At 46.2% G+C, this 14,875-nt stretch overlaps 1 protein-coding gene across 1 annotated transcript; it reads right to left on the bottom strand.

Moving 5' to 3' along the window:
• Positions 1-11,975: 11,975 nt before the first annotated feature.
• On the bottom strand, positions 11,976-14,629 carry LOC100762836 (interferon alpha-inducible protein 27-like protein 2A). Its single transcript, XM_035445919.1, has 4 exons — positions 14,572-14,629; positions 13,272-13,301; positions 12,604-12,765; positions 11,976-12,148 (listed from the first exon to the last, which is right to left on the bottom strand). The coding sequence occupies exons 1-4, from the start codon at positions 14,627-14,629 to the stop codon at positions 11,976-11,978; spliced, it is 423 nt and encodes a 140-aa protein (XP_035301810.1).
• Positions 14,630-14,875: the final 246 nt, after the last annotated feature.

Raw genomic sequence — 14,875 nt, 5'->3', positions numbered from 1 at the left:
GCCTTGTCATTCCCTTAACATCATATGTGCTTTTTACATGGTTAGGGTTGCTCAGGGCCCTATCTCTCTGCTTCCTGGGTTTGGGTGAGTTAGGCTCACCTCCTCCCACATCTTGTCACAGAGACACATGGTGTAGGTGAGTGGTCAGGTGGAATGAGTCTAAAAGTGAAAACAGAAGCTGCCCTTTGCCCTGATAACTCTTCTAAGGTCACATCCTCCTTGGCTCCTCCCTAGGTAGGGAGTTGACTTAAATGACTACCCAGATCACGGCCAGGTGGGGGTGGCTGGATCAGTCCCTATGAGGAGTTTTAGCATGGCATCTGCTTTGAGCCTCTCCTCAAAGCCACAGCTTGGTTTGCATTCATACCACTCTCCCATATGTATCCAGTGATTATTTCTGGTGGCCTAAATTTAAATATTTTGTCTCAGCTACATCACCAGAGAAACCCAAACCTCTGCCAATTCTCTCAGTCCTGCAGCCACACCAGAGAAAACTGACTTTCTCCCTTATGTGCCCAGCACAACCCTTGGCAATGCTAGGGGGTGGGGAAATAGTTCACTGCTCACACTTGGTCTCAGGAAGTGGTTGTCTGTTCTAGCTTGGTCCCCACTTTCTTTCACACAACCAGGGTGGCTATAGTTATGGGAATTTTAGGGGGAATTTCCTCAGGGCAGAGGCAGTCTTCATTCTCCTTCAAAGGGAGGTATTCTCTTCACAGTGGTGTCCAAGACCAAAGATCGCCCCTGTCTCCATTTCATAATTCATGTCTCCTTTTCAGGCAGTGATGTATATAATTGGAAGATTCAAGCCCTCATTCTCTGAAAAACTCCAGGCCCTCATTAGTCTCTTAGAGACAGTTTTTCATACCCACCAGTGACCTGGGATGATTGCCAACAGATCCTGGACACCCTCTTCATGGCCAAAGGGAGGAACAGACTGCAGCATGGCGGCAGATAGACCACCCTTGGGCCTGACAGAGGATCATTGCCAGACACAGTAGTCCAATTAGAGTGGGTTTTCTTTCAGTGTCACCTGACTGGGACTCCAACACTGCCCAAGGTGAGGAGGCTCTGAAGAGTTCTTGCCAGGTCATTTTTTGCATGTGTTGAAATGCTGCTAGAAACATTTCCAAGGTGTCTAAAGTGATAGAAGTAATACAAGAGTCCCAGAAATCACCTACTGGGTTCCCAAAGGGCTTCTGTGACCCTCACCTGATGCTCACTCCCATAGACACAGAGGGACCAGAAAAGCAGCGAGTAACAGTCAACACCAGATAATGGAAAGAACCTCCTGAAGTCAGAAGAGATTGGGAATATGAATGGGTCCCAATTATTGGAGATTCCTCATAAGTTTCATCAAAATTATGACCCAGTAAGAAAAAAATTGCAAAACAAAAGATTGACCTGAGCATTAGCTGCAGCACTCAGGGAGACATATAGAAGAGATTCCAGAGGGGAAGTCAGAGACACCAGGAAAGGGAGAGGGAAAACGGTGCATTGTCCTATGTAAATATTTCCAAATGGGGGAGGTGTCCTAAAGGAAAAATTGTGACCCTGGACAAGGTCAGTGCCCAATCTGTCCAACAGAATGATCCTGTTCTGTAGGTTGGCCCCTACAGGAATGCTAATAAAGGAAGGTGAAAAATTGACTTTGGGGCAGGAATCATTCCTAACACCATATACCCTGTTATGGTCCTTTTGAAGGGCGACCCCAGAGAGGTGGGTAGCCAAAGCTAGAATGATGCATTGTCAATCACTTCTGGGCCAACCCACACCTGCTTCTGTAAAACTTCAGCCATCAATCCAGCCAGTCTGTTGCCAGACAAAAACACAGCAGAGGTTCTTCTTCATGCATGGAAGTGACTGAAGCAGTCCAATTAATTCATCAGACCTGACCTAACAGATGTCCACACACAATCTCATCTGTGTGCTCCTGTGACAGACTTCTGTATGGATTACTGTGCCACATACATTTGTCCCTCCTTTAGGAAGACTTCCAGATTGCTGTTGTCTCTAGTTCTTTGTGTGCCATTGTGGACTCTGTCCAGCACTGCATTGTGCATCCTATGGACAATGACTACCACCCTCGGATAGGGGTGTGGTCAGTGTCCCATGACATAAGGCAGGAATTTCAGCCTCCTTTTTAAGTTTGACATTTTACAGTGGTGACCATTTTTCTTTCAATTTCCTTCTCAAAGTAACAGTGCAATAGCTTAGCCCAGTGCTTCCCTGGTATAGTGGGATAGCTGTGTGCTGTTCATAACACTGCACATCCAGAATCATTGATAAAGAAGGACCAAGAGCTCTGGGGTCAATGTACTTGTCCATCTCACCTTTGCTCCACGTCAGCAACCTCTGTTAGCCCAACCTTTAATCAGGAACAAATAAGCTCCATAAAGACTGTGGGGCAGGGGGCTAGAAAGTAAAAGAAAAACTAAACCCTTGCCCTACAGACCATCTCCAGTAAAGCAGGGAGCACCTAAAGCTTTGTGCTGCTGAGTTTGCGCTGGCCAAGCTGTTACCTCACTTTCATCTCCTGCCTGAGTCTGGCTTAGGAAACCTGAAGCTTGAAACTCCCAGGCCAGAGGTCCCTTCAAAGAGTCACCAGAAGTAAGAACCCCAGCACAAGACCTTTATTTTTCATCTGTCTTTGACTTTAATGAGGGTTTTAGTGGCTCATCTTGGGGTACACTGTCCCCAGGATATTCCTTGTTGGATTCAACTGGTAGAGGTGTTGTCTTATAAATTCAAAGCAAGTCTCTGCCACCTGCTCCAACAGATTCCAGGATGATGTTTAATGATCTAGAGAGTTCAGCATCCCCTGGGAAGGAGACAGTGCAGCGACACTCAGTGGCCTGAGTTTTAGAGATGCCCCACTGTCTTTTGACTGAACCCTAGGGCTCTACTTTAGACAGAGATAGTGGACCAGAAGAAGAAGACAGATTGGGTATACTGAGCTTAAGGACAGGGATCTCTCCAGAGAGCAATGTCCCCTCTACATAGCAGTGTAGAGGGGGATACACTGGAGAAGAACACAAGGTAGGGAAGATTCAGAGCCCAGGTAGCATGCATCTTAGACCAGGGCTCCTTCCTGCTTCTGCCACCCAGTGCCCCTTCTGCCTGCACCACAACCCAACCTCACTCACAATGAACCAGAGAGTAGCCTAGAACCAGAAGACATAAATCCTATATGAGGTGGGAATGTAGGCAGAGGAAGGGAGATGCCTCCCTTGGCTGGGTCTCCAGTCCTCTTGTCTGGATTGACACTTACCCACTGACTGCAGTGTGGCTACCAGGCTTCCTGCTGCAAATCATCTCTTTTTGGCAAATGATGCTACTGCTGACATCATCTTCACTGCTATGTATTCTACTGTACTTGCTGCCACAATAGTTCCCAAGGGACCCAGGACAGTAGGAGCATTAATCACAGCCATACCTGTGGGGAGAGGAGTTTGGTGGTTTGGGCTGAGGGGAAGACTCACTCAACAATTCCTTGATTATTTCAAGGGGTCTTTCTATTATGAGCAGCAGGAAGAGGGTTCCCAAGCATAGTGCAAGGTTAGGCAAAGAGGAAGATCTGCCAGAACCATGGTCTTACCAAGTATGTGACACTGGGGAGTCATCCTCCTCCACTGGGCTTCAAGCTTGTGAGGGGTTAGTTAATTATTGCAGTTTAAATAGCTGCCCTCCCCTCCCCCAATGAATTCTCTACTTGCTGCTCATCGTAAAAATAGCCTATTGGAGAAGTCAGTCAGAAAACCTAAAGCTGGTCTGTAAACTTCAAGACAGTGCTGGCCCTGGCCCTCCACACAGGCAGCCCCAGAATCCAGTAGAAGGCAAGAACTCAGGTGGAGTCCACAGCAAAGCACAAAGCTCCCACAGCCTCCCAGCAGGTGCAAGAAACATACCTCTTCCTATTGCAGCACCAATGATGGCTCCTGAGGAGAGAAGGGTGGGCAGACGAGATTAGAGTCGGTTGATGGCAGGGAGTTCTTGGTGGGTTTGTGTCAGGGAGCCCAGTTCCCAGCCTATACCAGTGCTAAAGGCTACTAACTCTTTTTCATGGTGAGATGTCTTCTTATCAGGTAAGCTTAGGAAGTGACTTACGTCTGAGGAAAGAAGGAGGGACTCTTGCTGGTCAACCATAGGGACATGGCCCACCTCTTGCAACGAGTCAGTCCTGGGTGAGGTTTGAAAACAACAGGGAAGTAGGCACCTGTCCTCCACTCTTTTGCTGATCTCTGAGTAGATGGTTTCCCTTAGATTGGTTTCTATCTTGACTGATTCTTAACACACACACACACACACACACACACACACACACACACACAAAGAGAGAGAGAGAGAGAGAGAGAGAGAGATATGGAGGTGACAGCTGTTTGTTGCTAAATCAAAACTAAAAGGAACAACATTCACATATATACACAAACTTAGAAAGAAAAATGTGTGCACAAAATTCTTTTCTCTCAACTGCAAGAGGAAGAGATTTTATTGTGCAGCTATGGCTGGATAACCAGATAAGACTACCTAAAATGTTGTGTTCCCACACAGTAACAGTTTCATGAGTTTTTGGTATAACAGAAGAATTAAAGTCATAAATGAAAGGTTCAGGCATTAATGCTGACCTGCTCTATCTCTTTAAGAGACAGACCCTGCCCCCTGACAACAGGTGGGGCATGCACGGAGATGTGCCAGTCATTGCCATGTCACCTGTTATGCATTACGGACATGTGCGAGAACAGTGCATATGTGTGAATCCTCAGTGCACATGCTCAGCTTTCCTTTTAATGCTCATACTTGTCTCTCTTATGTTCTCTCTCTCTCTCTCTCTCTCTCTCTCTCTCTCTCTCTCTCTCTCTCTCTCTCTCTCTCGTGACTGACCATAGTGGTCAGCCATTAAATCTGTCTCTCTTTTCTTATGCTTCTCTCTCTTCCTCTTCTGTCTCTCTGAACTGCCAGGCCTACAATAAACTGGTCAATGTGTTCTCTATAGTCTCATCTCTCTTGTACTTCTAATTTAAGCAGAAATGTAACATTTGGTACCCAACGTGATTTTAGTCTTTCTCCGTAAGCTATCTCGATGCTCCCTGGTGGGATAGGCTTTCTCTGTATCCTCTCCCACCAGGGGCACGAGAACTCTCCCGGATCCTAGAACCTAAACACATGACCACTTTCCATCTGTCAGTTTTTCCTGGCCTTTCCTCCTGCCTGGGGCAGCCTGAGATGCCAGAACATTGTACACTTCAACTCGACGCCTTTCAAACAAAGGATCTCTGAAACCCACTCATCTGCCAGTTCACTGCAATCTGGTAAGACATCTCTTAAATTTCCCATGGGTCAGGTTTGGCATCCTGCTTCAGGAGTGCATTTTGGCTTCCAGCCTTTGGCGGCTACCGTCTTTCTGACCACTAGGTCCATTTTTCAGTTTCGGACTTCTGAGTCCCTTTCGGGCTTTCTGCCCTTGGCCGTGCTCTCAGGCTGACAAGTTCCAAAAGCCATCTGTGCCATTTTTTGCCTCACCCATGGGAAATACATTTATGGGACCTTCTGGTTACTACCAGCGAGGAGGTAAATGACAGACAGGAGTTCTTCTACCTCTCTGTGGGAACTTTCTTTCACCTGGTAATGTCCCTCATTCTTCTGTTTGTTAGAGTTTTATTTTTTTTATATTAACGATAGTTTATTATATCACGGGAGAGCAAGTGATAGAGAAATAGAAGAGCAGAACAGGACAGAGAGTAAGAGAGAAGAGAGAAAGAGCCAAGCAGGAAAGTTGGAACTTTTAAAGGGAAGACCACACATGCACAGAAACCTCAGGCAGGACCATAACACATAAGGAGTGGTGATGGCATCACACGACCCTGTGCATGCTCTCCCGTTGTTAGGCAGTGAGTCAGCCTGGTTGCCCGTCCTAACAATTCCGACTCTTGTTTATCGTAAGAAGGTGAGGAGTTGGGCATGGCAGGTTAGGGAGCAGGGATGGAGAGTTCTCAAAGTACTCCAAATACATGTATTAGTGAAGACATTAAGTGTGAGGGTCAAAGCCGATGGGGGAGCCTCTGCCATTGTGCTCAGGTGCTAAATGATGGTTTTTCTCTCCTTTTGCATGGTGGGAGCCTGGTGCTTATATGTTCCAATGGATTTGCCTAATGGTCTCAAAGATGATAGGTTAGGTACAGATGGAGACAGTGAGTGGCTATTATAAGGGCTATGATGTCCCAAGAGAATTTGGCTCTGGACTTGCAACATTTGAAATTCTCCACAATCATTAAGGTTCTAAAGAGTTAATCAGGGGCTGTAGAGATGGTTCAGAGGTTAAGAGCATTGGCTGTTTTTCCAGAGGACCTGGGTTCAGTTTCCAGGGGATCTGACACCCTCACACAGACATGCATGCAGGCAAAATATCAATGCACATAAAACAAAAATTTAAAAAATCATTTTGAAGAAGAGTTAATCACATTCATCAAGGGCTCAGACAAAGGTACAGCTTCTCTCCTGCAACTTTGGTCCACACAAATGTGTCTGATTTCAGCAGTGTCCTGCAGAGGAAACTGTCCTAACATCTAGGAGCATTTCCTTCCTCCTCTGTCCCAGTGTAACCTATGCCACCGCCAACCATTCTGACTACACTGGGCATGCTGCTTTGCAAATGGACCCACTATTGAACCCACTGTTTAGATCGCTATGGCTGTTTCCTTGGCATCCAGTTTACTGAGGCATAATTTAGGCAAGATATCCCACTTTCAGTTCAAGCTTCTGTAACTTCAGATTCAGTTACTTATGCAAATACTGTCTCAGATCTAGAAACCCTTCTCACTTCTCTTCTCCCCTAAATTGTCTCATCTTTCCCTTTAGTCATTTGCTCCCAGCCCTACAACAGGCTCCCATTCAGTCTCCACACACTTGCCCTTCCAGAATGCCTGTGTTTGCCACCTGAAATTCTGCCCTGTAGACATGTGCTAGCTCACTATCCCAGCCTCTCCTCTAAGGGTGTGAATTCTAACACTGGCTTCTGTAAGTTACATAACCTGAACTGCTGACTTCGATGTGGAACAGTATTTCCTGGTTATATGTTCCTATAGATGAATCTGCAGCCCAGGGCTCTTATTCTCCTGAACCAAGGTTTCTGGCTTGGTCAGGGTTCCTATTGCCATAATGAAATGATATGACCAAAAGCAACTTGGAGAGGAAAGTGTTTATTTGACTTACACTTCCACATCACTCTTCATCATCAAAGGAACTCAGGACAGAAACTCATACAGGGCAGGAGCCTAAAGGCAGGAGCTGATACAGAGGCCATGAAAAGGTGCTGCTTACTGGCTTGGTCTTTTTCCATATAGAATGATGACTAATAGCTATGCAACAGAATCAATATGAGGTTGTCTTGACATCTCCTCTGCCAGTGAAATTAGTTCAAAACTCTTTGATTTTGGCCTCAGAAATACCCTTAGAACAAGGGTGGGGGAAGCAGTTACTTTCTTTGCCAAAATATCACAAGAATGGTCTCTAGCCTAGTTCTTCATATTTTTCTCCTATTAAACCTCTTGGGCTCTTCTCCATAATCCACATTGCTCTCAGCACAGTCTGCAGGCTCCTCTTGGAATGGCCCACCAGACCCACTTAAATCAGTCAAGAACTTTCCTAGTCCAAAGTCCCAATGTTTCCACAATCCTCCCAAGACAGCAAGGTCCAGCCTGTCATAGCAATAGCTCACTTTCTGGCACCAACATCTATATTAGATACTTTTCTATTTCTGTGATGAAACACCATTACCCAGGCAATTTATAGAAGACAGAGTTTATCAGGATTATAGTTTCAGAGGTGAGTCCATGACCACCATGGTGGGAGCATAACAACAAGCAGGTAGGCAGACAGGTATGCAGGTAAACACGCAGGCAGGGAAGAAGGCAGATATGCAGGTAGGCATGGCAGTTTAGAAGCAGCTGGGAGTTTAAATCAGATTTATAAGAAGGAGGCAGAGAAACAGTACTAACATGGCTAGCCATGTGCTTTTGAAATTTCAAAGCCCACCCCCCAGTAACAAGAGTTCCTTCAACAAGACCCCATCTCCTGATCCTTCCGATACAGTTCCATCACCCTAGAACCAAACTTTCAAATGTATGAGCACATGGGGGCCATTCTATTTCAAACCACCACACGTATACTCTCCCACAAGCATTCGGGAGACTGTTCCTCATCCAGTGCTTAACACCACTTAGCTTTGTCATCAAAGGAAGCTGTTGTTTGCTGTAAGTGTGACTCTCCATTAGAGCTCTTGTCTAGCCCTGAAGACACCTTGGGGGGGGGTCCATGTCCAGTATAGCAAAATGAAATAAAATCAACCAAACAACAAATCCACTTTTAGTGACAGGTTAAAATTGAAGTGATGATTCAAGGGACATTTCTTTTTACTTCTATTTTTTTTGGTTGTTTTTTTTTTCTGTTTTCAAGACAGTATTTCTCAGTGGTCCCAGTTGTCCCAGAACTGGAACTCAATCTGTAGAGCAGGAATTCACAGAGATCTGCCTGTCTTTTGTGTCAGGGCCCATAAAGATGGCTCCATTCCAACTTCACTAAAGGTCAAAGAGTTCAAAATTGTCCTCAGTAAGTCACAAGACCTAAATATCAAAGGCATGGCTATAGTAGGATGCTTGATGTTGGTCTTGGGTGTCTTATCTAAATAACAACAGACCTGGTCTGAGGAGTAATTATATCTCTTCAAGGTCAGGTAAGGAGAAATTGTATCTAAGGTGTGGTTACTGAGTCCTTGGAGAATTGAGGAAGAAAAGTCTGTTTTTTCCATACACATGATGGCATGTTCCCCTTTTTGTTAAGGTATTTACGAACAGTGAAAAATAAACTCAGAGCATTTACTATTGACTGAATCTGCCCTCCTGATTTTATTCTGTGTCTGTCTTTTCCTTTAACCTCTTTAGCTAGCCCTTAATTCACACTTGCCTTCTCAGGAACAGTAGGCAAGTTGGCTGGATACCTGCTGTAACCCCACAAAGACAGCTACCCACACTTTGCCTCCTGAGTGTTGGGATTAAAAGCATGTGCCAACACCACCTGGCTCTGATGCTTTTTAAAAATGGGTATGGGTATGTTTTTGTATGTTGCCAGCCTTATTGTTCCCTTAACATCATATGTGCTGTTTGCATGGTAAAGGTTGCTCAGGTCTCTACCTCTCTGCTTCCAGGGCTTGGGTGGGTTAGGCTCACCTCCTTGTCCCACATCTTGTCAGAGAGACACATGGTGTAGGTGAGTGCTCAGGTGGAATGAGTCTAAAAGTGAAAACAGAAGCTGCCCTTTGCCCTGATAACTCTTCTAAGGTCACCTCCTCCTTGGCTCCTAACTAGGTGGGGAGTTGACCTAAATGACTTCCCAGTTGCCAGCAAGGTGGGAGTCGGCTCAGTCCCTATGAAGAGTTTTAGCATGGCATCTGGTTTGAGCCTCTCCTCAAAGTCACAGCTTGGTTTTCAATCATACCACCCTCTATACTATGTAACCAGTGATTATTTCTGGTGGCCTGAATTTAAACATTTTGTCTCTGCTAGGTCACAAGAGAACACAAACCTCTGCCTATTCTCTCAGTCCTGAATTCCTACTGGAGGAAACTGATTTTCCTCCTTCATATCCCCAGCATAGCCCTTTGCCATGCTGCTCACACTTGGCTTCAGGAAGTGGTCCTCTCTTCTACCTTGGGTCACCACTCCCTTTCTGTAGGGAGAGATCCTGGAAACAAGTACTGCTGACCATGCCTGTTTGGGCACGGTCACAGGTAAATAGGAATGTAGGATAAAAAATGAGGAGGAGAGGAATTAGGTCTATTTCAGGGTTCCAGTTGCTGAGGCTAACCTGGGTTTTCGGTGTAAGTAATCTTCCACAATAAAATAGCAGTATCAGTCTTACTCTGTATCCTGTTATAATTCTACTACATGTTCCACACAACCAGGGTGGCTATACTTATGGGGATTTCAGTTGGAATCTACTGAGGGCAGAGGCAGTCCTCATTCTCCCTCAAAGGAAGACATTTCTGTCCCAAGAGCCAAAGGTTGCCCCATCTCCATTTCATAATTCATATTTCCTTTTCAAGCAGTGATGTATATAATTGGAAGATTTAATCCCACCATTCTCTGAAAAACTTCAGGAACCCATTAGTCTCCTAGAGAGAGTTTTTTATACCTACTAGCAACCTGGGATGACTGCCAACAGCTCCTGGGCACCGTCTTCATGGCCAAAGGGAGTGACAGACTGGAGCATGGCGGCAGATAGACCACCCTTGGGCTTGACAGAGGATCACTGCCAGACAGGGTAGTCCAATTAGAGTGCGTTTTTCTCTCACCTGACCTGATCAGGGCTTCAACACTGCCCAAGGTGAGGAAGTTCTAAAGAGTTTTTACCAGGTCATTTTTCAGGTCTTGAAGGCAGGTGCTAGAAACATTTCCAAGTTGTCTAACGTGATAGAGGTAATACAAGAGTCCAGGAATCACATACTGGGTTCCAAAAGGGCTTCTGTGACCCTTACCTAATGTTCACTTCCATAGACCCAGAGGGACCAGAAAATGCAGGAAGCGACCGTCAACTGCAGATAATGGAAAGAAACTTCCAAAGTTAGAAGAGTTTGAGAATATGAATAGGTCCCAATTATTGGAGATTGCTCACAAGGTTCACCATAATATGACTCTGTAGGGAAAAATGCAAAACAAAGATTGACCTGAGCAATAGCTGCAGTGCACAGTGAGACATATAGAAGAGATCCCAGTGGGGAAGTCAGAGACACCAGGAAAGGAAGAGGGACAAGGGTGTCATGTCCTATGTAAATGTAAATATATGTAAATGGAGGCAATGTCCTAACTGAGGAATTGTGACCCTGGACCAGGTCAGTGCCCAATCTGTCCAACAATTTGATCCTGTTTCTGTTGGTTGGCCCCAGCAGCTATGCTAATAAAAGAAGCTGAAGAATTAACTTTGGGCCAGGAACCATTCCTAACACCACATACCCTGTTATGGTCCTTTTGAAGGGAGACCCTAGAGAGGTGGTTAGCCAAAGCTAGAATGATACATTGTCAATCACTTCTGGGTCAACACCATACCTGTTTCTGTAAAACTTCAGCCATCAATTCAGCTAGTCTGCTGCAAGACAAATACCCAACAGGGGCTCTTCTTGATTGCCTGGAAGTGACTGATGCAGCCCAACCCATCAGACCTGACCTAACAGATATCCATGCACAACCTTAGAGCTCTGTGTGTGCTTTTGCGATAGACTTCTGCATGCATTGGCATATCCCATCCATTTGTCCCTCCTTCAGGAAGCCTTCCAGATTCCCCTTGTCTCTCTAGCTCTTTGTGGGCCATTGTGGACTCTGTCCAGCAATGCCTTTTGCATCCCATGGACAATGACTACAATCCTTGGATGAAGGTATGGTCAGTGTCCCAGGACATAAGGCAGGAATTTCAGCCTCCTTTTCAACTTTGAAGACATTGTACAGTGGTGACCATTTTTTATTCTATCTCCATCCAGAGGCAGCAGGACAGTAGCTTAGCCCAGTGCATCCCCGGAGCAGTGGGATAGCTGTGTGCTGCTCATAGCCATGCACATCCAGGACCATTGATGAAGAAGGACCAAGGGCTCTGGGGTCAATGTTCTTGGCTACCTCTCACCTTTGCCCCAGGACAGGAATCTCTGTTAGACCAACCTTTAATCAGGAACAAATAAGCTCCATAATGACCTGGGGAAAAAACAAACAACAACCTTGCCATATAGACAGACTATCTCCAGTGAAGCCTAACGCCTTCTACCTCCTGACTCTGCTGGCCAAACTATCACCTCCCTTTCATCGCCTGCCTGAGTCTGTCATAGTAAACCCAAAGACTTGACACTTCCAGTACTTAAGTCCCTTCAATGAGTCACCAGAAGCAAAGGTAAGAACACCAGCACAAGAATTTTATTTTTCATCTTACTCTAACTTCAATCAGGGATTTGGAGGATCATCTTCAGGTTCACTGTCTTCTGATTCTTCTGTTGGGTCCCGCCGTTGTTTAATAAATTCAAGCAAGGTTTCAGAAGCTTGCTCAACAGCTGCCCCAACAGCTGCCCCAACTGAGCCCAGGATGATGTTGGATGATGCAGAGAGTCCAACTGCCCCTGGGATGGAGACAGTGCAGTGACACTCAGTGGCCTGAGGCTTAGAGATGCCCACTGCCTTTTGACTGAACCCTAGGGCTCTGCTTTAGACAGAGATATCAAAAGTGGACCACAAGGAGAAGACAGATTTGGGTAAACAGAGATACAGCAGGGGGAGCTCCCAGAGAGCAATGCCCCCTCCATATAGCAGGACAGATGGGGACACCCTGAGAAGGACACCCAGGTAGGGAAGATTCAGAGCCCAGGTAGCATGTATCTTGGACAAGGGCTCCTTCCTGCTCTGCCATCCAGTGTCCCTTTTGCCTGCACCACAACCCAACCTTACTCACAATGAACCAGAGAGTAGTCATAGAACTAGCAGACATAGGTCCTATATGAGGTGGGAGTGTAGGGAGAGAAAGGGAGATGCCTTTCTTGGCTGGGTCTCCAGTCCTCTTGCCTGGACTGACACTAACCCACTGACTGCAGTGTGGCTACCAGGCTTCCTGCTGCAACTCCACCCCCATTGGCAATTGCTGCTGCTGACATCATCTTGGCTGCTATGGATCCTGCTGCAATTCCTGCTCCAGTGAAGCCCAGGGCACTCAGGGCTATGGGAGCAGCAATCACAGCCCCAACTGTGGGGAGAGGAGTATGGTGTGTAGGCTCAGTGGGAAAGACCCAATCAGGAATTCCTTGACTGTTTGATGGGTGGAGTCTTTCTATTCTGAGCAGCAGGGAAAGGGTCCTAAGGTAAAGAAGGATAGGCCAGGGAGCCAGGTGGAGTCCAAGAGGTCTGAGGATGATCTGACAGAGCCATGGTCTTACCAGGTATGTGACACTAGAGAAGTCAACACCCTTCAATGGGCTTCAGGCATGTGAGGGGTTAATTAACTACCCCATACAGTAAAGTAGCAGTCCTCCCCTCCCTCAATGAATTTTCTACTTGCTGCTCATCATAAATACAGCCTGTAGGAGAAGTCAGGCAGGAAACCTTAACCTGGTCTGTAAACTTTAAGCTCACAGCTCTGGCCCTGTCCCTTCACACAGGCAGCCCCAGAATGCAGTAGAAGGCCAGGGCTGAGGTGGAGCCACAGCAAAGCACAAAGCTCCCACAGCCTCCCAGCAGGTGCAGGAAACATACCTCCTCCTATTGCAGCACCAATGATGGTTCCTGAGGAGAGAAGGGTGAGTAGAAGAGATTAGAGTCAGCTGATGGCAGTGAGTTCTTGGTGGGTTTTTGTCAGGGAGCCCAGTTTCCATCCCACACCAGTGCTGAGGGTTACTAACTCTTCTTCATGGTGAGATGTCTTGAAAACAGGTAAGCTTAGGAAGTGACTTAAGTCTGAGGACAGAAGGAAGGACTCTTCCTGGTCAACCAATAGGGACATGGCCCGCCCCTTGCAATGAGTCAGAGTCTTGGGTGAGGTTTGAAAACAACAGGAAGTAGGCACCTGTCCTCTACTGTTTTGCTGATCTCTGAGTAGATGGTTTCCCTTAGATTGGTTTCTGCCCTGGCTGACCCTTAACACACACACACACACACACATACACACACACACACACACACACACACACACACACACACACACACAGAGAGAGAGAGAGAGAGAGAGAAGAGAGAGAGAGAGAGAGAGAGACAGACAGACAGACAGACAGACAGACAGACACAGACACAGATACAGACAGAGGGAGATAGTGAGAGAGAGAGACAGACACACACTCAGACCCACAAGTGGGCACACACACACACACACAGCTGCCCCAACACAAAGAGAGAGAGAGAGAGAGAGAGAGAGAGAGAGACAGAGACACAGACAGAGACACAGACAGAGACACAGACAGAGGGAGATAGTGATAGAGAGAGACAGACACACACTCAGACCCACAAATGGGCACACACACATACACACACATACACACACAGAGAGAGAGAGAGACAGAGACAGAGACAGAGACAGAGGGAGATAGTGAGAGAGAGAGACACAGACACACACACACAGACCCACAAATGGGCACACACACACACACACACACACACACACACACACACACACACACACACACACACAGAGGCCTACATACACACAAAGACACAGACATACACAAAAACACATAGACACACACACCTCATACACACACCATGCATGCACACACACACACACAGGCAAGGACAGAGAGAGACAGAGATGGAGGTGACAATTGTTTTCTGTTAAATCAAAGTTGAGAGGAACAACACTCACATAGATACACAAACTTAGCAAGGAAAATGTGGGGACAAAATTAATTTCTCTCCCCTGCAATTGCATGAGAGTTTATTGTGGAACTATGGCCGCATAACCACATAAGACTACCCAAAATGTCATGTTCCCACACAGTAAAAGTTTCATTAGCTTTTTGTATAACAGAACAACATAAGTCTTAAATAAAGGCACTTCAAATACTTGTATTAGTGAAGACATTAAGTGGGAGGGTCAAAGCCGATGGGGGAGCCTCTGCCATTGTGCTCAGGTGCTAAATGATGGTTTTTCTCTCCTTTTGCATGGTGGGAGCCTGGTGCTTATATGTTCCAATGGATTTGCCTAATGGTCTCAAAGATGATAGGTTAGGTACAGATGGAGACAGTGAGTGGCTATTATAAGGGCTATGATGTCCCAAGAGAATTTGGCTCTGGACTTGCAACATTTGAAATTCTCCACATCATTAAGGTTCTAAAGAGTTAATCAGGGGCTGTAGAGATGGTTCAGA

This window comes from Cricetulus griseus, chromosome 5 (assembly GCF_003668045.3).
Source record: "Cricetulus griseus strain 17A/GY chromosome 5, alternate assembly CriGri-PICRH-1.0, whole genome shotgun sequence".
Lineage (NCBI taxonomy): Eukaryota > Metazoa > Chordata > Mammalia > Rodentia > Cricetidae > Cricetulus > Cricetulus griseus.
The sequence above is the reverse complement of the archived record's forward strand: the minus strand, read 5'-3'. Positions and strand labels throughout refer to the sequence as shown.

Bases quoted from the DNA above. Each gene is read 5' to 3' on its own strand.
- LOC100762836 (XM_035445919.1), bottom strand. From the start codon at position 14,629: ATGGCAGAGGCTCCCCCATCGGCTTTGACCCTCCCACTTAATGTCTTC. The intron at 13,302-14,571 runs GTATTTGAAGTG...TTCTCTCCTCAG, and splicing joins TAATGTCTTCACTAATACAA to GAACCATCATTGGTGCTGCA. The intron at 12,149-12,603 runs GTTAGTGTCAGT...TCTCCATCCCAG, and splicing joins AGCCACACTGCAGTCAGTGG to GGGCAGTTGGACTCTCTGCA.